The 27,469-nt window shown below is 35.9% G+C and overlaps 1 protein-coding gene across 2 annotated transcripts in view; it reads left to right on the top strand.

The window, feature by feature from the left end:
* Nucleotides 1-122: 122 nt before the first annotated feature.
* The window catches only part of MTA1-like (metastasis associated 1-like), a 78,101-nt gene continuing 50,754 nt past the window's right edge, over nt 123-27,469 (top strand). For both annotated transcript variants that reach the window (XM_028175574.2, XM_089738579.1), the window contains exons 1-2: nt 123-493; nt 16,076-16,237. In XM_028175574.2, the coding sequence (XP_028031375.2) occupies nt 466-493; nt 16,076-16,237 (190 nt within the window). In that variant the 5' untranslated portion in view covers nt 123-465. The remainder of the gene's footprint in view (nt 494-16,075; nt 16,238-27,469) is intronic.

Raw genomic sequence — 27,469 nt, forward strand, 5'->3', positions numbered from 1 at the left:
TATTTAATTAAAGAAACTTTCTTACTTCTTGTTGAAAAAAAAAATTATAGTAAATATTTAATGTAATTAAAATCTTGTCAACACTGTTCCCGTTAAAAGAACGAAACGTGGTTGAATGAATTATTTTTTTTATTTTAGGACATCGTAAAATAAATTTTCAATGGACGATATTATTTTCAAACAATTCTTTTTATAATTCAAAATAATAATCATTTGGATTTTATTTGTGGACACAAAATTAATGACATGTCATTGCTTTGTTTCAAAAGCAGGAAGTTTACGCCAAAAACTGCGACTGCGCACTGGCCAAATTAGTAGTGTGAAAGAAAATGGCGATCAGCGAAAGGCGTCCGGAGTTAACGTGATGAAAAACATTGTTAAAAGCTCAATTACATAGTGTTATAGTTATTAATTGTGTCAGATGTAGATTAATTAAGTGTTAATGAATAGTGATTGTGTATAAAAATGGCTGCGAATATGTACAGAGTCGGCGGTGAGTAGCAATAATTGGTTATTTTTGTTGTAGCTTCGCCGGTTCACCGCCAGCCGACTAGCGGTGCTTTGCTTTGATTGTCGTACTTTCATTAATTGCTTATATTAATTAATCCAAACATATTAAACACCCAAAAAATGCCGGTTTTTATGTATCCGTGGAGGTTATCGTGTTTATAACCGTTTGATAAAGTTTGCGGAAAAGTTATATTTTACCAAAATTCGTCAAATCAAATAGGACATTAGCATTTACGTCTAGGTATCATTGTATCGGCTCGTGTATCTGCGTGCGGGCGGTTAGGCATGAAGCGTCTTTAGTTACCTAACTGAGATGATAGTTTTTTAGAATAGTTTGATGATTTTGACGTGAGATTTTAGGTTATATTCGATGTTGTCAAAACATTTTGATACGAGAGCTGGTTGTTTTTGGGTTATTTGGTATATCTTGGAAGGGTTTAGGGATGATAAGAAAGTAAACAGTAAAAGTGTAGCGTCGCAAGTCATTATAAATTATTGGTTTGTTTGTGTATGGACGGTGTTAGTCGAGGATGTCGGTTGCTGTAGGATATTGATGCCGCGAGTCGCGAGAACAACACGAGCGCCTCATGTACCGCACTCGGCGTCCGTCGCGTCGAATGTTAATTAGCCCTTCCTTTTGTATCACTTCCTATCATGTAATGTAATGCTTCTGTTAAGGTTATGTCTTTGTTTCAAAATTAGCTAATTCTTAATAAAATAATTTTGTTAGAACCGATGGAATGTATTTTATTTAATAATTTCATTAAATGGGTAAATAAATATTACTTACTCTCTTATCAACTATAAATTAGGGATTATTAAAGTTTTTAATTTTAAAATTAAATCTTGACCCGTAGTTTTACACTACCTTAGGTCAATATAGTAAATCTTAAAATGAAATATTTTTTTCCCTCCAAAACATAAAATTAACAATTTCATTCTAATTACCTATACAACAATTATAAAATATGTTCTAAAGCCAATAAAATTTTACTTTGCTATTAAATCAAGTTAAATTGTCAGTTCAATGAATTAATGTTAAAATTTGTTAATCTTTTAAACTTAAAAGAGCTATACACATTTTTTTATTATTCTCAAACTACTGCCAAACTGTTCTCATTATTAAAATAATAAAAACATGTTGAAAATGCTGTCAAACACAATTTTTTGCAATCAACACTAATAACATAAACAAACATGCATTTCTTTATTCTATCAAGGCTACCACAAATACTTCAGATGTACTGAAAGCAGTAGGTATATGCTGCAATAAACTGAAAGTTTAATATTGCAAATGCAAAGGATTCAAAATTACAAGGTATTTTATTAATCCAATGATTTATATAGACCATGATCACAGTGATTATTAAATCTATTTTGGCATAAAAGTTTAAAGGGTTTGTCAGCTGTCATTCAGTGACCCTGCAATAAATGAATTAAAACATTTCAGGGTATCTAGGAAAAGAATCATAACAATACATTGCATTCTTTCAGTTTAAATTAATAGTATTGTGTTAGCGTAGTGTTATTTTAAGTATATTTGTTTGTAATAGAATATTTTTATCTACAACAAAACGTCTCTGCTCTACTCTAGTTTGTTATTGTATTCTATTTATAAATTTCTACATATTGCAATTTTAATGCAAACATGCAGATATATAATATACATCTGCATAATATAAATTTAATTTAGGTGCTGAGTAAAGAAAATACACTAAAAACACAGTGACGCAGTACAATAAGAAACCATATGATATACACATACAGATATAAATAAATTCAAAATCACTAGGATGATTATTAAAATTTCAATAATGAAAATGGAAAATAGTAGTTTTTTTCAAGTGTTTTTTTATTCAATAAAAGTATAAAATTGTCTTTATCAGTGACCTTCAGCGTTTGAAAATTGGTTGAGCTCAATGACCTATGCTTAGTTTTGTCCAACTAAAAACTATTTTTTGTTATATAAGCTAACATAGTATTTCTATGCATATATAAATTGAATAGTAGAAATTTCAAAATATTTAATATGTATTTATATAAATTAACACTAAAAGTATTTTATAAAATAGCATTAATAAAATAAGTTAATTATCCATTTTCAAAGTCCCCTTAAATATATTTAATCATACATTATTCTTCTTCTATTTTTCCTGCTTATGTCGCTAATACCTACACTAATAATATCAGTGTTATAAGCCTATATAATGTAATAGGATTACTGAAGTTCATTTTAAACATAATAATAATAAAAATATAACAGTTATCAAGAAAGTAACTTAAATAAAATTAAAATGTGGTGTGTGTGAAAATATGTAATTTAAAACAAATGACCTTATATTATTACATTGCTTGCCAAGTTTTACGAAAACATCTCTAGCATTTTCTTAAAGTACTATATTTTTTTATTGAGTTAATAAATAATAAATAAGATAGATCACCTATCTTGGGATACAAGGCTTAATGTCAGACTCCCTTAAATAAGGAAATCCTTTCTAAATGCATTTTGAATCATTTATTTTGGTAGTATCACCACGCTTATGCCCTGTCGCCAATTATTTATCAAGCAACGTATTTAAAGACGACGGGGGATGAGATCAATTATTATATTACGTAACGCTGGTATTACTACGATTAAGAATAAAAATTGATCAGTAATGTCCATATAATATTACAATGAAACAAGTCCTGAGAATATATTGTGAATGTTAAAGTTGTGGCATTGTTTTATTAAAGACTCCAAGGCGTATCAATTGTGGCGTGATTGTGAAAGTTTTGGCTAAAGTTCTGGTTTGACTGGTCTCGTCATGGAGAATCATTGATAATATTATTACATGTCGTTATTAAGTTTTATCACCAAAGATAATCATGAAATTAAGTAATTTATTTTTCGTGAACAAACAGGATACTTCATTTGTAGTTATCTTAAAATGTAATGTACTCGAAAATTTTATTAGTTTATTGTAAATGACGAGAAAATTCTGGGCAGATCAGGGGCTACAGCAGTGTCAATTTGAGCTTTTTCATTTTTTATAGACGATACGAAACACATTCATACGACCCCACCATAACAAACGTAAAAATCTTGTAAAATGTCTTTCTAGTATGAAGTCTCAATAAAAACAAAAAATAGACAGAGGAGGCAATTTGGTTTCACTACCTTACATTCATAAATAAATTTAATTATGTAAAGCTATTTCTTATTCATCTTACCTATTTATCTCGCGAAACATTAATGTGGTAGAGTTTTGAATAGTAAAGTAGCCGTTACTTCGGTTTCATGTTCCAAAGGGGTGGCCGCATTTGCGTCGTGTTTACGACAGATAGGCCGAAATTCAGTCCGCTGCTGTAGATAACTACGCAAAAAATCGAGATGTTCATCCTTTTATCAGAAAATGCACGTCATATTCACAATATACAGTTGAGTTTCCGACCTCATCTCTCTAAATAAGTGACGGTATACACCAGGTGAACCGAAAACTCAATTCATATACTGCATAAAAGAAAATCATCTAAATAAAAACCGGTCGATATCAAAAAGATTAATGATTTTATTTACTTACTCATAACCCGAAGCAAAAGAGTCAACACACGCTATTGATATTCAAGACCCAAGTGGAGCGCAACATTGTATCTGTGACATCATGACACTCTTAAATCTTGTCGGTCGACGCTCCGGGACGCACGATATATCCTTTTTTTTTGGTCTAATATTTGTTTAACAACCACTAAAACCAGTGTGTACGAACTCGTAAACTACTTCAACGGATGCTCAGTTATAAATGAAAATAGTAAAACGACTCACGCCCGTGAGCCGACAATGATAATAATATAAATCGGATATTAACATCGATTATACAATGTCGGTTATAAAATAGGTGATAATGTTTATTTAAGTATTATTAAATAGACGTCTTAGATAATAGTGACAGCTATTTTAGTTATCTTTGTCTATAAGAGTATCGGTCGTTTGTTCTCTCATATTCATTAGATGTTTCATATTCAACAGAATTGAAAGGTTTTCTTCTCAGTTATAGTTTTCGAAAACACATAATAATATGTACTTCCCTAGAACTAGTATATCCAGACACCGATTAGCGATTTTTCTTATAAAGATTAAATCTATGACTGATAATTGGGCCTTGTGATCTAATAGCCAAAATTACTAACCACTCTACCAACAAAGTGTCTGACTATATCTCTTCTATTTCTTGTTCAATAGAAATACATGTCAACCTTTAACATATATTTTAAATGTGAATAGTAAAATTGACAAAAATGGTTTGCGAAACGAACTCACTTCGATACGTTTTAAAAATAACTATAGATATTAGATGATGCCAGTTTTTACTTACGCAATCTCAAGTGAATTCCTTCAGTTTTGTAGGCAGCGGCTTGGCTCTGCCCCTGGCATTGCTGAAGTCCATGGGCGACGGTAACCACTCACCATCAGGTGGGCCGTATGCTCGTCTGCCTACAAGGGCAATAAAAAAAAAAAAAAAAAATGTTGAATTGATTTTTTTTTTTGTTTCATTCAATGTTAGATGCCGCCGTATAGTAGGAACCGTATAGAAAATGTTATATTTCCAAATAATCAGTTCAGATTTTTACGCACACTTGTTGATTTTTAAAACCTCGTTTTTTTAATATAGCCAACTTTAAAAGAAACGAATATAGCATAAAAAGGACTCACAGTAGAACAACTGCTTGTAATAAATTCACCGGCACAGTACCAACATTTACGTAATTAAATGTGAAATCGCATTAGTACCATTGATCTGTCTATTTTTACAGCAAAGTAGTCAATGATTGCGGTGAGCAAGCGCCGATAGGTTATTAAAATGTAATTCATGTCATAATTATTTTTTTCCGGATGCCTATTCGTTGTTAGCCTATGGCCTATAAGGCTATTCCAACTTCTCGCGGACGAATAGGGTAGCTCCCGAGCTCAACCTGAAAAAATATGCTAACACTTGCCCCAGCAAGAGCAATGCTTCGCAAAATCTACCATCGGATCTTCTCAATGGGTCGCGATTCCGATTCGGTCGCGGACTCAGTGGGCTCAAACACCTATTTTCATGGCTTCGGTATTCAATCAGTTATAAGCGGGCCCATATACTTACGTTAATTAAAAGAAAAAGCTGCAAAATAACTGATATTTAATACATTTAAAATGTTTAGGATAACACCAATAATAACATATTTCCCACCTACAAAAATGTGAAACCGCTGTGAAAGTATATTGAATTATAAACCAAAACGTTTTTTGCTAGTCAAAGTGGGTGGTAGACCAGCTTACAACCCACCTGGTGTTCAGTGGTAGCAAGAGCTTAAAACAACAACGTGATTGCCGAAATCCACTCAGAGTGAAGTCAGGGTAGCAAGCGAAATAGGTAGGATATACCTACCAGTGCAAGCAGTATGTCATACTACCAACCAGTGTTTATGCAAATAAATTGATTTTTTGTTATTTCGTTTTCAATATTCTTTCATCGCGGAAGTCATTCTTGAACACGTGTAGTCCTACAACAAAGCAATTTTATTTCGACTAAGTCACATTTATTAATCGAACAATCCATTACAATAGACCAGACAATGCGTTCAGAAATAAAACTAATAATACCAGTTGTATTTTTTTTATTGGCGTAGACAAGCATATGATCCTACCTACCCAGGTGGTACTTCGGTCGAAACGGCTTTAAACCAGGTGATGTTAACCGTTTTCGACCATGAATAACACACGCTCGTCGCCCCACTCGAATCACGAGGTCGCAGTGCATTAGTATGACGGTCCTCAAATAGGAAAACAGACTGCTTTGCGGCAAAGACAAGTGAGACGTAGGTACTGATCTATGCGGTTTACATTATGCTCTACAACCAGTAGTTATAAATTTACACCATCTACATATCTTCATCGTGACATTCGTACGATAATTGAACACATGATCGCCCGATTACGAATAGGTATAATCGACTTCTTGCTTATAAGACCACAACCGAATCTTGTCTTTAGATTTAGATATAACGGACAGAACCTATAAAACACTGGTTGACAAAACGAAAAGAAAAAGCACGTGAAATATACAACAGCTTGTCAAGCAGTCCTAATAAACCTCTATGCGTCGTATAGGACTAAAATGTTAACAGCTACTACCTATAATCGAATATTATCATTGTATCCGATTTTGGGTATTGTAAAGACACGTCACTTAGTATTTATATTTTAGGTGAACCATACCCATTCAATTTCTATATTATAATATGAATAAACTATATTTGCTGGTGGTAGGACCTCTTGTGAGTCCGCGCGGGTACCACCCTGCCTATTTCTGCCGTGCAGCAGTAATGCGTTTCGGTTTGAAGGGTGAGGCAGCCGTTGTAACTATACTTGAGACCTTAGAACTTATATCTCAAGGTGGGTGGCGCATTTACGTCTTAGATGTCTATAGCTCAGTAACACCAGGTGGGCTGTGAGTTCGTCCAACATCTAAGCAATAAAAAAAAAAAAAAATTGCTAAGGCCACATTGTGCAGACTATGAAACAGTTTTTTTTTCTTCTGTTTTTTTGCATTAAATTGGCAGAGGAACTCACGCTGTTCCTGGTGTCATAAGTGATAACCGAAAGACAATGGCGCCGTTCGTCCACTTTCAAACGTGAGGTGTTGGTCTCGATAATGTTGAATCAATTCATAGCCAAGGCAGTAGGAAAATTAAGGTAATTATATCCTTCAGACCGTAACGCACGAATAGTTTGCGGCAGAAACGGTTATAATCATGGTATATAGTAGATAATGATGATGTGTAGTATGTAATGATGATATATGGGTGCGTCTAAAATACGCCCTACCATCAGTGAAATTAGAAACGAGGATGATGTAAGAATTTCGGAAAGATAAAGTAATCAAGGGAAGGACGGTGTTACGAACAACAACAAAAACAAGTCGAGAAGTATCGATAGAAATTCGATTATATTCCTACATAATACGCAGATATAGGGAATGCCCTTATTAGTTTCTGTGCTTAGGTGTATCTGATTATCCTAAAAGTCGTACATATTATTAAACCAAATAGACATCACTCATTCAAAATACATAATATTAAGTCAAATAATAGTTGAAAATTTAAATTAACATTGTTAATTCAGGCTTCTTTAATTCGAATACGTGCAGAACACCGGAACGCGAGTCGTGCTATTTGATTTAATTTGCATTTATATCGTTATTGTTCAAATCGACAAACCTTCAAATACATATACATAGTTATTTGCATGTAAAAGTATTACAATGAAACTGAAATGTCATTATTTGAGTGATCCGAGGAATTGTTTGAGATGATACCATCATTCCGTTTTTACCATCCTACCACCTGCCACCGGAGTAGAGTTGATCCATACTACATGGAGCCATTGCGTTCTTCCACAGTCCGTTTCCAGAGATCTTTTATGCCACATACCATCCAGCTTTGAAATGAGCTCCCCGGTGTATCCCGAGCGCTACATGTCTTTCTTCAAACTTGTCTTTTTGAGAGTACTTAACTGTAGGCTACGACTTGGCTCTGCCCTTGGCATTGTTGAAGTCCCTGGGCGACGATAACCTCTCACCATCAGGCGGGCCGTATGCTCGTCTGCCTACAAGAGCAATAATAATAAAAAATCAAAACATTAAATAGAATGTTGAAAAAAATCTTTGATAAAAATACGTAGTTTACAATGCCGGAATCAAATCTTCTACATTCGAGTTTTAAATTTCATTTACTTTTATTTTAATGTTAATTCCTAAGCGGCGACAGCCTGTCGGTCATAATGGGTGACCCTGAATCGTGTTATGGTAATTAACAACAAAAGAATAACGTTAGCCGTTGCCGAGTCAGCTCGATGTGCTTCCAGAGATTTTAGTTTCCAAAGACGAGAGTACCTACTTCTTTTTTGAGAACATGATTATCAAGATCGTACGCATTTCCTAGTGATTCTTCTAAAGTCACAACGTTCGAAATATTCATATTCGGTTAATTACATTGACCCACACTCATTCGCGAGGACTTTATATCCATACTATTACCATACTAATATTATACACGCGAAATTGTGTTTGTTTGTTTACTATTCATGACTTCACTATTAAACCGATCACAATAAAACTTTGCATACACATGAACAGCTTTCAGATAAAGGCATAGGGGAGGGTACATTTCATCCAGAAAAGTAATATCTCCGAGGGATCTCATTTTTTTCTACATTAATATGAGCGAAGCCGCATGTAAAAGCTAGTGAATTAATATTCTAAGTCCCACTCTCGTTTTCATGATAATATCATTATCCATGATGTGGACGATGTAGTTAGTAAATAAAAAATGTAATCAGAGAGTGAATTCAATCATTACTCCGCCCTGCGCATGACGTGTCTTGGCTAAATTTACTATACACTTACTTATTGACACGTTCCAAAAATACACTTCTTGGCAAAACTGAACGGGCGTTAACACCGCTATCAGCTACATAATACCGCAACTTGTAGGCACATGTAAAAAACGATTTGGTAAATGATTTCCTTCTGTGATAAAAAAATTATAATTTTTGTTGTTGTTGCAAGTTATACAACCAATTAGAATAAGATTTCATTCTGTGCATATATATTGTATGATATTTAGATAGCACATAGTATAATCTTTTCAGTCTGTCACATAGCGATGCAAAAAGCTCTGTCTAAAATATGTCTAACAAGATTATTAAAAGCCTACACCTTTTGTACAGTAATAAGCATCTAAATGTGTCAACAAATCTTGCGATTATTTCGGCGACAGCTAATAGAACTTTCCGTCACCCTTGAATACAATTTTTGTTGCCGCCACTGAATCTACAAAAATATATCTATACTATTAATATTATAAAGCTGAAGAGTTTGTTTGTTTGAACGCGCTTATCGCAGGAGCTACTGGTCCGATTTGAAAAATTCTATACAACATCACGCTAAGATCAATACAAACGGAGCACCAATAAAGAATGATTCAAAATCGGGGTTTTTTCCCCTTTTGAGAGCTTCCGTTGCGTGCACTACAGAAACAATTAAAGTTTCGCTAAAATAATGTATAACAGAATTGTTCCCCTTTAAAAGATCTAAAAAAAGTCCGCGACAGCATATGTCAATATGTAAAGGTTGGCTCACTATAACGTTTTTTATGCTAACCAAATTTGTTCTAAAATAAAGCATTCTTTGTGAACTATTTCCACGCGGGCCAAGTTGCAAGCAAAATCTAGCATTATTATATTTTTAATAAGAATATCTATACATCCATTTTCATGAAAGCAGCACTAAGTATTTTTTGACAGGGTTATTGATTGAATATCTTTTGATGGTCTATCAATTCTGGTTGCGTCAAACATTGTTGTAATAGGTGTCTAAAATAATTCTTGTGAAGAAAGTAACCAATAAAGAACAAGCTGATCATTTGTTCAAAACGCACACGAAGGTGAATCGTGATTTTTCCTAATTAACATATTCTCCGCAGGCTTCGCTTACATTTCATAGATTTTATTCAGTTTTTTTTTTATTGCTTACATGAGTGGAAGAGCTCACAGCCTACCTGGTGTTAAGTGGTTACTGGAGCCCATAGACATTTACAACGTAAATGCGCCACCCACCTTGAGATACAGGGTGGCCCATAAGTCCTTTGATATGAAAAAAAATTATTAAAATAAAACTAATTACATTATGAATTAAATTTTTATTTACATAAAAAGCTTAAAAAACGGGAATTATTTTTTGAAAATAACATCTCCTAAATGTAATCCGTTGCGATCACGGCACTCTTGCAAACGACGTCTAAAATTGTCGATGACTGCGCGGCACGTCACTGCTGAAATGCTTGTCATTTCTCTGCGGATGTTTTCTTTTAGGGCCTCAATTGACCGCGGGTTTGTGTCGTATACTTTAGCCTTAAGGTAGCCCCACAAAAAAAAATCCATCGGGGTCAGATCTGGACTACGTGGAGGCCAGGAAATGTCTCCTCTCTTAGAGATAACTTTGCCAGGAAAAAGTTGACGGATAACGGGCATAGCAGTGTTAGAGGTGTGAGAAGTGGCCCCATCCTGTTGAAACCACGTCCTGGCATTAAAGCCTGAAAAGTTTTGCAATTCTGGTATGAAAAACTCTTCGATCATAGCCACATATCGCTTACGAGTTGACTGTGTCGGATTTTCGCGAATAGACTGTGTCACTGTGTCTATGTTTTGTTCCGTACGTGACGTCCTTGGGCGACCCAACCGCGGTTTATCTAACGTCGAACCGGTCTCCTCGAACTTAGCAACCCAGTTCTTAATCGTTTGAAGAGTTGGAGTGTCGTCAAATTTGTGTAAACCTTTGTGTTCTCGAAATTTACGCCGCGCAACGGTTGCCGAATTGTCGTTTTTATAAAACTCGCGCACACAAAACGCACGGTCCGCTCCGGTAAAACGCTCCATCGCGACTAAATTCCCAGAAACCGAAGTTACTCCCCACGCTTCCCCTGCACCGCTCACGCGCGCCCTGTTCGTTTTATTCAAATTTTACTTTTCAAAGGACTTATGGGCCACCCTGTATAAGTTCTAAGGTCTCAGTATAGTTACAACGGCTGCCCCCACCCTTCAAGCCGAAACGCATTACTGCTTCACGGCAAAAATAGGCGGGGTGGTGGTACCTACCCGTGCGGACTCACATGTGGTCCTGCCACCAGTTTATGTCAAAGTCGTGACCTTGCACACCAGAAATCCTGGGCAATTCGCACTATCCTTCACATAATCATTCATGAACTTCTACCAAGCATGTAGAAAATGCTGGACACATGCATCCTATAATTACTCGTACTTTATATAGTAGCAAACATCAGTAGATCAAAGCATTACTTGCCGAATTACAATAATGATCAATGTCTTGCACAAAGTCTGTATCTAATGACAAATCAAGGTCTTCACACAAGAATTATTGAAAAAAAATAATGGAAAAAAAGTTTAGCTAACTCGAGTATTGCACGTAACGGAAGCAGTGATTTCTGTTTGTCAACACCCAAACTGAAGAATTAATTTTGGCTTGCGTTTTTTTTTAATTGGTAATTTAAGTAATTTAATTGTAAATGAAATGTTTATATGTAGTAGTGAATCTTGTGAGCTCGCGCGGGTGATTACCACCATCCATCGCCTATTTCTGCGGCGTAACAGAACAAACCGGCGGCCTTCGGATTTGAATGATGGAGCAGCAATACCAGTGAGACTTAGAAATCACATCTCAAGGTAGGTAACAGCATTTATGTTGTTACCTATGAACTTCGATAACCGCTTAACACCAAATGGACTGTAGGCTGGTTCACCCGCACAAGCAATAAAAAAAATTGATTTTTTATTATTGTTTATTGCTTAGATGTGTGGACGAGCTCACAGCCCACCTGGTGTTAAGTGGTTACTGGAGCCCATAGACACCTACAACGTAAAGGCGCCACCCACCTTGAGATATAAGTTCTAAGATCTCAGTATAGTTACAACGGCTGCCCTGCCCTTCAGACCGAAACGCTTTACTGCTTCATGGCAGAAATAGGCAGGGCGGTGGTACCTTCCCGCGCGGACTCACAAGAGGTCCTACCACCAGTAAAAAAATTGATATCATTGCTCCTTGATATTAAAAAGAATTATTCAATATGATAAAATCAATAGCGCGATCATATTATTGTTTTAATTTAGTAAACATTGCGACAGACCACTTTGACTATATAGTACCTAGCTGTGTAAGTAGGCGTGTTTTCGATATTCAACAACTTTACTGATACATTCGATATTTGATTAGTTTTTAACTTTTTTAAGTTGATGAATTTGCCTGGTTTCAACCGGCTACCGAACGTAACAGATCCCACCATTATGGATGGTACAGCCAATCATATTGAGATTCTCAGTGGGTCGCGTTTCCGATTCGGCCGTAGATTCTGCGAAGCACTGTGTACTTGTGCGAGTTCTTTAACGTTCTCTATAGCGTAAAAGTTACTGCAATTTGTATGGAGTTGCAACGTTTGCCGCTAGCAGCGCTGTTCCAACTGCATACAAATTTGCGGCTAATCGCAACTAAGCACACTGCTCATGCTAGGGCCAGTGTTACCAACATTCCCGGTTTAAGCCCCATGAGCTCACCTACTTACTAGCTCAAAACCTAGAATAACCCCTCGAGGTTACTATGATAGGTAGGAAAAAAAACATATTGAGATATATCTTCATGGTTCCAGTTGAATAAAAGATATTTCGTCCTTCAGACCGAGAGGCAAGATTGCTTCACGGTAAAACTAATAAAGGCTTGTGTTATCGTCCTGTGCGGCTTTAAAACACCCCAGGCCCCCCTCAGACGTAAGGGCATTAATAGCTTATGGTTAATAGCCGCAGATCTGGGCTACTGTAATTATCAGGTTTTTTTTATTTCTTATTTTCGGTGGCACAAAAATACATTAAATGAAAAGTAATACCTTATAAACTTATATAAGGTTTGCCTAGGTATGTATTAAAATAAATCGTATTAAACTTTATAAATAAAAATAAGTATGACAGTCGCATGAATATATTAATCAAAAGTTTTGTTGAGAGTTTGTGAGGCATAGGTTAGTATGAATTCTAATTTAAACGTTGCAACAGGCGTTACTCCCAGACGTAGTTTTAGAGGGTCTCATTAATTTTATAGTCGGTTTGAGCTCCGGTGATCACTTAACGCTACGTAAACCGTGTGTCAGCAAAACATCAACGTTGTTAAAAATGTATTTAAATTAACATAACATTTAATTGTAACGTGCCTTGTATAACAAGTTATGAGTTACAGTTTTTAATCGCGGAAGGTTTAGTTTTTTGGGAATATACGACGAAAGGAAAGATCTTCCACCGAGCGGGTGATATTGCTCGGTAGACCGACGGTCCGAATGTTGTTGTTCGGAACTTGTATATATGCGCTTTATCTTGAAAATGTCGTAAGCGAAATTCAGGCATCTGTCAATTATCTTGCGTTCTATGATGGCTACCCGCCACAGTTTTAAAAGTTGCATGTATATTTAAATTATTAAACGTAACAACCGTTTATCTCACAGCTCTAATTAGATTTTCAGGAAACGATTTATTTTAATCATTATTAATAATAATTATTAAAATAAATTAATAATTTGGTCCTAATTTGAAAGAAACAAACTCGACGACGGGTAACTACCGTAAGAACTGTAAATTCAGAAAATAATTAAAAACGCATGCATCCATGGTATGAAAGTTTTTATTTATTCATTGTTTTTGATCGTCGATTGAGTTGCTAACGATCCTGACTAGTTTGTCATTGTCATTGTCAGTGTCCTTGTGAAATATATGAAATTATCTTTGTCTATGTGTATCCTGTAGCCATAACACACGAGAAATCTTAGCTTGGAGTCGTTGAATGTGAATGTGTATCGTAATAATATTTTTGTTTACGATACTGACATATATAGTAGTTAGTATAGCCGGTAAAATGTTCAAAAACCATTCGGTTGTTCTACTCTAATCCTTTTACATTCTAAAGATATTGTCATGAGATTAATCGTTCTAAAGCGACTTAAACTTAGTCACCGCTCCGAATAAAAGGTTCGAAGCGTGTCATTATCCGCGCGAGTTATTTAGTCGCGTTGAGCGTAACGGTAAAGTAAAAACGCCATTTTAAATTAGTCGATCATGTGATAGTGCACCAATTACATAAGTATCACTCGAACATCGGAACGTTCCGCACCGACGCGACAGGCCGAACGCGGAATTATAACTCAAACGATCTTTTTTAGCCTTCTCTTTGTACCTTAAAAAAATTGACTTTTTAAGCTATTGCATAGATTTTATCGCGGGCTTTGAGCGCTGCGACTGTATCAAGAAATTCCGTAACGAAAATAACCTGACACCCCCACTACGCCTACTATGTAGCTCGCGTTCAACACATTCACACGTTGCGCTTGTTTAGTGTTTGTGAATAAGCACGTGGCGTGACGTCACACTGCATGCGCATAATGAAAAGTCTGCCCATCTCTCTCTCGCGCGGTCTGGCTTATGAGTGTGAAGGGGGCAGTTAATGTTTTGCTTTTATGAATGTTTAATATAGCGTGGTCTTGTTTTATTATTGTTTTAATATTAAATTATCATTGTCTAATTATAATTGCATAAGTTGATAAAAAATGCTATGCGCTTTACCGCGGCAATTCCCGAGTGCCACACGTTTATTATTTATTTTTTAATTTGTGTAGAACTCCGGTAATTGTATTATTACCAAGGCCGATAATGTTCAAAGATTCTGTTCCCCTTTTCCGGTTACGGGCTTAACGCGTGCTATAAAGGAAGGGACCGCACCAAAATAACGGTTGTTTTTGTACGTGTATTCATAATCTTTCTTATATGTTGACCTTAATATGATTACTAAAGGATGTCAGTTGTGGCCATTAAGTAAATGATTGAGTATGGATATTTAAGGTTTGTTTAATGCTTAAACTGAAATAAACGGATGCTGCTTAAACTAAAATATTATGAAAGAAGTATGAACCCTAATACTTGATCAAAAGAAAATTGAAAACCTAACACACACACAACAATGACATTACGAAATTTTGAACTTAAGTTGAAATTAATCCTAGAGTTAACACGGCCCCCTAAATTTAGTAGACCAGGATAATTTTGATTTGAGAGATTTTTGATTTATTTTCCTCATTGGGATATTGCTTTGATGAATGTTCCTTCATTTGGAACAATTAACAACATTGTGGTAGTTCAGTGGCAGCGCATTTTTCAGTGATTTTATGCCAAATTAATAAACCCACTCAAATAATACGTGGGTAGCCAATATTTTTTTATATAATAAAACTTAGCAGTAATGTGTTTCGGTTTGAAGATTGGGGTAGCCGATGTAATGTTAAAACAGAGACCTTAGAACTCATATCTCAAGGTAGGTGGCGGCATTTACGTGTCTATGAGCTCCGGTAACCACTTAATACCATGTGGGCTGTGAGCTCTCAGCCACCCCCTATTCAATAAAAACAAAAACAAAACTTAACGCTCGTTGGATTATAAACAATTCTTGTTGTAAATACGAAGCAAATTCTTATGTATGTGCTATCACGGCAATATATTGGCGTTATTCAATATTGTTTTTTTTTTTGTTTGTTTACAATCTATTCAATTCAAACCTAATTACATATCATCTACTACTATTACCTACTATTACTATATAAGAGAACCAGTGATTATGTAATAAACAAAGTGTGATAACGTTACACAATTACATAATAAGAATTGTTTCATAATCAAAAACCCAAAAAGTCATTGTTTTATGCCGACATTTCTGAAATGTAAATTATTATTTTAAATCGTAAATTTTAATGCAATAATAATTTGATTGAGAACATAAAACGGCTTATTTGGTTAGCCATTATTAAAATCACTGGTGTACGTAAATTGCGAATCTGCTAACAACCAGTAGTCGAACCAGAGCATGTGCAGTCGAATGTCTACGAATTGTTAACGTACTACAATCTTACATTAAATCTAAGCGATACCCAATTTGTTTGTCCGCAGACTGCGTCTATTTCGAGACGTCGTCGACGTCTCCGTACCAGATCCGGCGGATAGAGGAACTTAACAAGACGACTTCGGGCAACGTCGAGGCAAAAGTCTTGTGTTTTTACAGGCGGCGAGACCTACCCAATCCCTTAATACAATTAGCTGATAAGCATCAAAGTGAGTATTCTGAATTGTGCATGCTAATATCGGGGTTGGAACCAGGAAAAATCGTCATTTTTATTTCGAAGAAACATTCATGCCCGATCGAGTCAATTCGCGTTTTTTTTAGAAATGAATTAGTCTCACTTAAACCCATTTGTCTTCATGATTCTCAATGATACTGACAAAAGAATACCAGTTGTATATCATTGAACTAACTTAAATTTTAACTTTTTGCAAGGCACGGCATGCGGTCACTTATTAATTTTGATTTGAGAGAAAAAAAAGGCAAGCTGATCTTTATAGGTATCCTTATCACACTTTTGTTATCTTCACTAATTTTAGAATTTGTTTGCTTGAATGTATGTGTGTAGATGATAATCTCTGAAAACACGATATAGATTCTAATAATAATTAACGAAAAGTTTATTGAGCTGTCATTAGTTTAAGTTTTAACAAAATATCCTCGGGGAATATGATAACAATATTAAGTCCACGACTTCATTTAAGCAGAGATTTAATAATTCTTGACCCAACTCGAATAACAAAGAATATGTCGTAACAATTACAGTCCACTTTTATAACGGTTTACATCTTATCACCATATGAGCCAGCATTTGCGAAATTCATTGATAATAATATAATAAAAATTGTGTGTTATTCCACTACTTCCTACGAAAATGTGACAACGTGGTCTAAACAAAAAAAAATCTTTAGAACGTAGCAGAAGTGTCTGAACTTTAGGTATGCCCAAATTTTTGTTTGTTCGGTTATGACGTAAAAAGTAAGATAATGATTTAGATTTTAGTGCTGCTTAAAAGCCTATTATTACTAGACTTAATTTTTTTACTACCTCTGAAGACAATATATATTATGACCCATCCGATCATAAATTAAACCGACATTTTGCTACTACAACGCGAGCTGGAGATATAACAATAAACCGCTTTTATTTTACAAACAAATGCTAGCGACGTATCACTCACTATACGTGAACTCTCTAGTCCCTTTTCATGTATCTATTTATTTCCGATCGCACCTTTTTGAATCGCGGGACACACCTTAGTAAAATAGTAACAAAAGATGATACTATACCGGGTTTCTCACATTTATAATCAAACGATTACATTAGAAACATACAGGAGACACTTAATGACGAGAGATTCAACATACTGGCATGTGATCTTTCGACAAAGCAATATTTCCTTATCGCGAATGCTAGCATGGCTTTTCCATTCCAAGATCATAGCTCAACGATATATGTAGTTCTATCATCGAAATCTGTTGTGTTCTTTTTTTAGTGCTCAATACAAAGACATTCCCGATCCTGCGGACCGAATGGTAAGCAGTCGACGTCGCTCAAAACACGTCTTTTCGGATCCTCCTGATCCACTAACGGTGCCTTTAGGTACCCCTAGCACCAATCATTGTTCTCGTCGAACCCGTCGCTTGCGATGAAGGGCTCGGCGAGTAAATTAACCCACAGACACAGCACGCTGAGTTTCTCGTCGGATATTCTCAATGGGTCACGTTTCCGAACCGGTGGTAGATTCTGCGAAGCACTGCTCCTGGTAGGGTAGTGTTAGCAACGATGTCAAGCTTGAGCTCTGTGAGCTCACCTACTAGTTAAAGTTACGCTGAAATGATCTCTCAAGACCATCAGCTTAGGTAGGAAAAAAATGAATATGAACGGCCAATGTCTCCGCTCAGCTGGTGCTTGCTAATAAGTTATGCGAGTTCATAGACAATGCAACGTGGATGCTATTTTGACATGAGGTCAAAATATCAATTGTATTAGGCAATGACTGTCTCACTCTTGAAATCGCAACACATAACTCATTCTTGACAAAAATAGACTACTAGGTAGTGCACCTACTGGTATGAGCTTCACAATACACCTTACCAAGTACATATTGGATACTCATAGATATATGTATGTATACTCTACCAGGTCTACCACATTGTAGAATATATAAGTATACGTCTTGGTGACTTGTTCTTAGCTATTTTTACCATCACACCTTATTAATTAAACAATACAACGGGGTCTTAATATCATTTATCTTACAGTTGCATTAAATATTAAATAAGTAAATTAAAAAAAAACATTTAAAACCGGTCCTTAACATAAGTGATTGGTCCATATCATAAGTAATGTAATGAACGTGAATTATATGTATAATATAATTTTAAAACACGCAATCGTTTTCGTTAAATCGAAGACCATTCGGTTATGAACGTTAACCAATAAAATAGCTCAATGCGAATAAAACTATTAACCATTAGTGCCAAATCACGATAGATACCTACTTGTACATAGATTAGGCCGACTGTTGTTTATTGCCGTTATTAACTCTCGCAACACACAGTCATCCTTGAAGTTCAACTTTACAAAGTGTACATTGTATTAATATCGATTTTCGTGTTTGAGACCGGTCACGCTGGAACATACAGAGACATGGCACCGGGCATCGCGTACTCGCGTTTTAATATTATATTGTAACGTGAGCGTCACGTGGGTCCATGTGGATTAACGCGTGTTTGATTCTTTTCTATAAATAGACGTTTATCATGAGACGAAACTAGATTACTCAGCGGGTGTCTGGAATTGGGCGCGTGTACAAACGCTTCTCTATACCTGCGTCTGTTACTAATCCCAATTGTTTTGTAATCGGAGGAATGTTATAATATGCTAAAAATTAACATATTCAATACTCATATTATGATTTTTGTCTGATAGTTCGTATCGGACAGTGCGCTCAGTAAAGTGATTAAAAATAATCTGCTTATTGATTAGCATGGGAATTCTGTCAGATATTTTACAGTTGAATCATTATTAAATAGTATTCGTCATAGTTTAATAGTGTATGATTTGCAATGCAATTCATATTATCTATTAAATAGTTGTTAAAGAATTCAGTTGAACCAACGATTGTTTCAATGTAACGAAATAATGATGTTAATTTATTCTTGCCTTAAAATGGTTACGGTATAGATATACAGTCAAACCTGGATAAGTGAGAAAACTCTATAAGTGAGAGTAATAGCCAGGACCCGTCATTTTTAGCTCCTAAAACCTCTATTAGCGAGAAACAGAAACCTCTGTAAGAGAGAGTCGTTTTTGCCTCATGGACCTCCGTGAGTGAGACTGCTACTTATCTATATCTCTATAAGCGACAGTCGAGCTTTATTTATTTATATTATTTAGGAGGAACAAATGACAAACAAATTACAAATTTAACATCTGCTATTTTATGACCCATTCTTAACTTTCGTGGAACTTCTTAACATTGTTTTTGTATTGTTTTCTCGTCACTATTGAACCTATTCTATTTCGTGGAACTAAATAACGTTGTTCTTTATTCGATTTCTTTTCGAATGGACACGTGTGCCTGTGTACCGTCCTGTTTGTCGAACTTACTCAGTTTATCGTTAATCAATTGCGAAGAAAAGTTCTGTTCTGCATCATGTCAAAACGGAAAATTAAAGTACTGTCATTAAGTAATAAACTCAAAATAGTGAATGCGTTTGAATCCGGAAAATCGCGAAATGAAATTCAGAGGGAGCATTAACGAGAAACTCGGGTTAGTGAGAAACCTCTATAAGCGAGAATGAGATTGTGCTCCCTTGAACTCTCGCTTATCCAGGTTTTTACTGTAAATCTCTTCGTTAACACTTGTCGTCTACGTTTGGAAGAGCGTTTTGAAGTCCGTAGGGGTTAGGTACCACAATCCAGCCTATTCCTGCCGCGATGAGGTCATGCGTTCCGTTTTGAAGGATAGTACAGCGGTTATAGAATTCAATTCAGATTTCGTCGTAACGCCTCAAGGTGAATAACTTCAGACTAAGCGGGCCCTATTCTCGTTGACCCATTCAAGCAACAAAAACATAAGTTTTTAACATTATAAGTTAAACATTTATAGCTTTCTTAATGAATTTTAGTTCTTATTAAAACGTACCCGCGTAATCCAAATCCGCAAAATTATAATTTGCGTAATTACTGGTGCTAGGACGTCTTGTGAATCCGCACGGGTTGGTACCACCACCCTGCCTATTTCTGCCGTGAAGCAGTAATGCGTTTCGGTTTGAAGGGTGGGGTAGCCGTTGTAACTATACTGAGACCTTAGAACTCCTATCTTAAGGTGGGTGGCGGCATGTACGCTGTAGATGTCTATGGGCTCTGGTAACCACTTAACACCAGGTGGGCCGTGAGCTCGTCCACCCACCTAAGCAATAAAAAAAAATTAAAAACGTACTAGTTTGCCTTAAATCATATTCTATACAAAGAAGTGATTAATATTTGTACATTTATACCCCTGGATTATCTGCTAAACTATAGATAATATGTACGATCAAGATTTTAATGTAGTTAAGAAATTACTCAGTATGATTAGAGTCAGCATTCAAGGTTAATTCATTCGACCTTGTAATTTTGGACTAATCTTTCATTATTTAAACGTAAAATTTTAGCTAGTTAGCGAATAAATAATATTCTTTAAGAATACATTAATAAGTTGGTTGGTATCTATATCTAATCCGTTGCAATGTAAGTGCATGAAGTTACGTCAAATTACTATTTAATATATATGAACTGACTTGTAAAGTATACTTCATCATTTATTATTTACCATTTGAATAACGATGAATTGTATTACGAACTATGAACAGATGTCCACGGCAACGTTTGAATTTATTGTTATACTAGCTTGTGCCCGCGACTTCGTCCGCGTGAAATAGTTTGACATAACGCTAAATTTTACCCGCCTCTTCATTTCCGTAAAATATCATCTTTATAAAAACACCTTTTTTTTATATTGCTTAGATGGGTGGACGAGCTCACAACCCACCTGGTGGTAAGTGGTTACTGGAGCCCATAGACATCTACAACGTAAATGCGCCACTCACCTTGAGATATAAGTTCTAAGGTCTCAGTATAGTTACAATGTCACGAATAATGCTTTATGGTTAGCATAAAAAACGTTATAGAGAGCCAACCTTAACATATAGACATATGCTGTCGCGGACTTCTTTTTAGATCTTTTAAAGGGGAACGATTCTCTCGTACATTATTTTAGCGAAACTTTAACCGTTTCCGCAGCGCACGCAGTGGAAGCTCTCAAAAGGGAAAAAAACCTTGATTTTGAAACATTCTTTATTTATTGGTGCTCCGCTTGCATTGGTCTTAGCGTGATGTTATATAGCCTATAGCCTTCTCGATAAATGGGCTATCTAACACAAAGAATTCTTCAAATCGGACCAGCAGTTCCTGAGATTAGCGCGTTCAAACAAACAAACTCTTGAGCTTTATAATATTAGTATAGATATTAATGGGAATTTACTTTTTCCACTTGTAACTTTATGTATCGATCATAACACTAACATTAGTAGCCAGTATGAGTCACGTGCCTTATAAAGCAAAACTAATTATCCAACAAATTCAATGATTAGATAAACGGTTCTTAAATTAAAAGATTGGATCTACAAAATGTCCACCAGACTTATAACTCGCGTTTTAGAACATAACCGTTTACAATCAGTCACGTTTGTATTTAAAGCCAGATTCGGCGATGCATTCAAAATAACGCACGCTTACGTTAGAAGAAAAAGCAGAGATCTGGTGACTTAAATTAATACTAATTAAGCTCGAAACATTCATCTCATCGACTTTCATTAGGCGACCCTCTACCTGAACTGCGTTACTTAAGTACTATAGCTATAATATACGGAATGTCTCGTCCGCGGATCGGTCTTTATACTTGACGTTCTATCTTTATACATTTTTTATTTATTTATTGTTTAGATGGGTGGATGAGCTCACAGCCCACCTGGTGCCAAGTGGTTACTTGAGCCCATAGACATCTACAACGTCAATGCGCCACCCACCTTGAAATATAAGTTCTTAGGTCTCAGTATAGTTACAAGGGCTGCCCCGCCCTTAAAACCCAAACGCATTACTGCTTTACGGCAGAAGTAGGCCGGATGGTGGTACCCACCCGTTAGGACTCACGAGAGGTCCTACCATCAGTAATTATGCAAATTTTAATTTTTCGTGTTTGATTTTTATTACACGATGTTAATCCTATACCGTGGATGTCAATCGTGAACATTTGTTAAGTACCTATTTCATCAGAAATCTTGGTACCCGCCTGCAGGATTCGAACACTATTGCATCGCTAGATACGATTGCACCCGACGTCTTACCCTTTAGGCCACGACGACTTCATATGTTTATACACCGCCTTTTGTATACGCGAGTTCTATCATTTACGTGTACATGTATCTTATTTTTCATTACTCTAGATGAGCGAACGAGCTTACCTAGTGTTAATGGGTTGTCCGAGTCCATAGACGTGACAATGATAATGCCGAGTGAAATCCTTAACTCGTGAGATCGGAGTTTCAACTGTATTGTATAATGCGTAACGGCTGCCTATTCAAAGAAGATATCCGTGGTAGTAGCTTGTATAGAAGCATAATAGTACTCACCAATGCAGGCTTGTAGCAAAGCCTGCCTGCCACCAGTACTAATGATAAGAGTGTAGGTGGTAGGAAAATAGATGAGGTTGCTGGTACTATGGTTGGTAATAAAGAACAGGTCCGAGTACTCACATTAAAGCAAAACTAATTATTATTATTATTAAGATCTTCGGACCAAATCTTGTTTAATATGTCGCGTAAAATCTTGATCTACCAAATTTCGTGATTTGCTTTCCGAACAAAGACAACGTGTGACAAACATTCCTTATCTCTCTTCGATGTTTTCTTTTTATTGCTTAGTTGTATGGACGAGCTCACGGCCCACCTGATGTTAAGTGGTGACCGGAGTCCATATACCACCATAGCCGCCATCTACCTTGAGATATGAATTCTAAGGTCTAAGTTTTTACATTACAACGGCTGCCGCATCGTTCAAACCGAAACGCAATGCTGCTTCACGGCAGAAATAGACAGGGCAGTGATATTTACCTGTGCGGATTACAAGACGTCCTACCACCACTAAATGTCATAATAATTGATTGAACTTCACTGTGCGCTCTTCTATTTAAAGTATCAATCACTACGTAACACATAACAATCGCAATGAATCGTTTTTGTAGTACGCATTGAACGTTTAGATAGTTGTCCTCGAGAGAGACTGCACGACACGATTCACGGTCATGATAAATGTATGTACTACACACGACATATCGTCCGATTTTCACTAGCTATAAACTTTGCAACCAGCGCTTTTGAGAAATAAAAATCGTGCCCTGTGTCGTGCTATCGTTCGTGACAAAAATGAACTTTGTTTCGTGAACCGGTTGTATACTATCAATTATTAAAACGTAATATCGGGACCGATGTGACAGCTGTATAAATTTTGTTTGAAAATCGTTCATGTAAAAATTGACGCTCGGAATCGTATAGTACTTAAGTCGTGTCGTGCCGTCTTGGAAGTACACTATTATTATCAATTACTTTAAATTTTAAATGCAATAATTGGCAATACCGTTGACTTTGGGTCAAACGTCAGTTACGTAATACTTACAAATAATAGATAATATAAGAACGTCATAAAAGCGATAAGGCAATATTATTATTAACTATGTAGTGCAAAACAATATTGATAAAAGTAAATATGTACATCTGACGTGGGAATTGTTATTTACTTTGATGAGCAAATTAGCAATCCCACTCCGTATTAAGCCCGTTTGTTTTGGGTTTTATACACGGGGTAAACAGAATGTGTATAGAATGATTTGACCACAATATGTATTTACATCAATATATTGATCATTTATTTTTGTGGGTTCGATGACGGAACAAGCTAAACAATATAACCGTGATCAATCTTGAACTTGTACGTCTGTGTTCGATTTATTATTTTACTGGATTTCAGTATTTATTTTACTTCAATTCTATCGATTTTTTTACGAATGTCAGTATTACACTAGCTATGAATAAATCGTTTTTTTTTATTTGTTGTAACATAACAAGTGGTGGTACTTACGGCCCATCTGGTGTTAAACGGGTGCAGTAAGAGTGCGGTCATCCACTTTAAAATAATAGTCGCCCGTGAGCTTACTTAAGCGCTTACAAAAAAAAAAAAGACTAAATGCTATACATTCAACAAGGCCAAACTTAGGATATAAGCCTATAGAAACGGGAAACATCAGTTATGAGATACGAACACATACGAGTGCACGACTTCGAATGCCTAACTTCTTAATCGAAGGTACCATACAGACTGACCAGGAATCGAACCGGACCCCGTAGAACAGTAGTCTGACCAACAAACAACCTTTGGTTTTCGCGAGCCTTAGACATAATAAAACAATAATTTACGGATTAATCTCAGGTTGATTATTTTAGTTTTAATATTTCGGACGGTTTGGATAGCTTACATTTGTCTATGATTATAGGTTGGAATCATTCTGTTAAAAATATTAGATCCTAAACTACGAAATTGCCGTGTAGTGTACAGAAATCTAGTCTTTTTTTTAAATATGTTATATGTTTACCAATCAAAATATCTACGTATCTGTGTCTTTTAAGCAACACAATGCATATCTTAACGCTTTCGTCCTGTTGGCGATCGTTCAGCTCGCACAGCACTCACTCATCAAGTTTTTCTTACCATGCTAATTTGACGCAAATATACCTTTATTGTTTTGATGCTAACGCTCAAACCCGCTGCTAACTAAGCAGTAGATCCAGTATCGTGATCTTCCTTCCTCGTCGAACTCGCCGACTCCGACGAAGAAAGAGTTCGACGTGCGAACTAGCCTATAGACACAACCCAAATGAGTTTCTTGCCGGATCTTTTCAGTGGGTTGCGATTCCGATCCAGTAGTAGATTCAGCATAGCACTGCTTTTGCTGGGGCTAGTGTTAGCAATTCTCTCAGGTTGAGCCCGTGAGCTCACCTACCGGTCCGCGCGAAGTTGTAATAGCCCCTTAGGCTACCAACGATTAGGTAAGGAATAAAAAAGTGAGCTTCCACTATAACCTTTAATTCGTTGTTGTTGACTTTGGTTTTCGGGCGACCACTGGGTTCATTTTTTAGATCACAATTTCCATCTCGGAATCATTCAAGCCAATAACGAGTCGTGCATTCGTTTGTAGTGTTCAATCCGTACACATCATTAATGCTGTGAGCCGTTTGAGTGGTATTGCTACCGCGACGGAACTCGTATTCCATAATAACTCCTGTTTTTATAGAGTCCATATTGTTGAAAAATATAGAAATTTAGTGAAAAGAAAAGGCTGAATTTGAAAATAGGATACCGTATTTTTTTAAATAAAATTCATTCGAATTAAGAATTTATTTATGGTCATTATTTTAAAACGGCAACTTCATAATACGTAAAGACCTATTATTTGATTTTGAGAGTTTGAGCGTATTATCCGCATTAAATTCGAAATTTAAAAAAAGAAACCGATGCCAAATATCTAAGCCACAGGAATTGCATCATACATATATGAATTTTTGCAGATTTATACAAATTTCAATAAAACAAAATCATAACTAAATTCGTGTATCTGTTTTACTCGTACACCTTACATTTCTGTGGCTATGTTAAGCAAACCTAATTTCAATAAACTATATCTACAGTCTTGTGTAGTTCAAAAATAAATAAGCGATAGCAAATATCGAAAATGTATCAACAACGATTTGCTGATTTCGGGACAAAGATCGTGTGTTAATTCGGTCCGCGTAGAACAGGGGGCGCGGGCGGCCGGCGTTAGTAAACATAATCATGGCCTCCTCAGTCCTCCCGCTGTACAATTCAGTAGCTAAACGGGAATGAAGAGTTGCCTCGCCCGCGCCCTTCCTCACACCACGCCACGCTCTCTACCGCCGCCCACACGTCTTGTGACGCAGATGTTGAAACGAATCAAACAAATTATCTTGCGAAATCATTCCGATCCCCTTAATTCTTCGAAATATTTTTTCCGCAACCATAGGAAAAATAAATGAGAACTTGTACGTATTTGAGACTGAATCAAAAAACGGTCTGGATCTAATTAAATTCGTCGGTAAGCAAAAAAAACAACGGAGACATCAATACTCCGTGTCTTGTATTCTAAACACCTTTCGTTGAATGGCTGCCTTCCCCACCTCCCCTGGCCACCTCGTATCGACCGTGAAGTCCTCATCTCGCAGGTACACGCAACACTTATCCCCGGTTTTAATTGTCGCCACGCACTGATGACCCTATCCGATTTCTGTACTGTTATAATAGACAAATCAAAATTATCATATTATTTTTAACACTGAAGTATATGCGTCCTAATTTTACACAAATGCTCTAGTAGTGCCCTACGATGATATGCCAATAAAATTAATTTCAGGGAGACGGTAAGATGTTTTTTTTTTTTTTTAAGATTTTTTTTAAATGTGCTCATCGTCATTGTCAAACTACGAATTGTCAATCTGCCGTGTTCACTTTTTGTTGATTACGACATCTTGACTATCATAACTAGTTTAATAACCGATGATTTTCATTAACATTCACCTTTGACGCATAACCAGTTTTAATAATAATTAAGGAAAATCGAAATTACTGAAAGTAGATGATTTGTATTTTATGATACATAGGTACGACACATAGTTAGCAGTCACAAATTGATTGTAACCAAATGATTCGGAGTCCTGCGCGCGGTTTCTCGTAAGACTGTATAATATCGCTTACGTATTATGTATGTACATATGTATGCATTGCGTGCCTCACGATTTATAAATAAATAAAATTGTTTAATCTTTGTAGACGATGATTAAAAACGGAAATTTGTTCTTTGTTTGAATCAATATTATTTTCAGAGTTTTTACTCTTCTCAGTGTGATAATTAATTAGTTCATATATAAATTTATCGTTCGATTCTTTTTAAATTATTGTTATGTTTTGTTAAATTGTATTTTTTTTTTACGGAACAGTGAAACATATTGATTGAAAGGATAAAGATGGAGGATTGAAAGCTTATCGTGTTTTTCTAAAGTTTAACAATGACTCCGAGCATACATTTTAGTGAAATTCTTAATATATTTTGTCTTAACATCCCTCTGAAATTAATTTTAGTGACATATTATCGCAGTGTGCTTCGCCTTTCGCCCTTGATGATCAAGATAAAATACAGCTATAACAGTTGTTGCATTCTCAAGAATGTTCAAAAAAGTGTCTATGCGCTGCGCTTAACCAAGTGTCCCGTGAGCAGAAGCTGCGCATTTATATCACGTATAGACGTTTTTACTGGTGATAGAAAGTCTAGT

This window comes from Bombyx mandarina, chromosome 25, assembly GCF_030267445.1.
Source record: "Bombyx mandarina strain Sakado chromosome 25, ASM3026744v2".
Classification (NCBI taxonomy): Eukaryota; Metazoa; Arthropoda; class Insecta; order Lepidoptera; family Bombycidae; genus Bombyx; species Bombyx mandarina.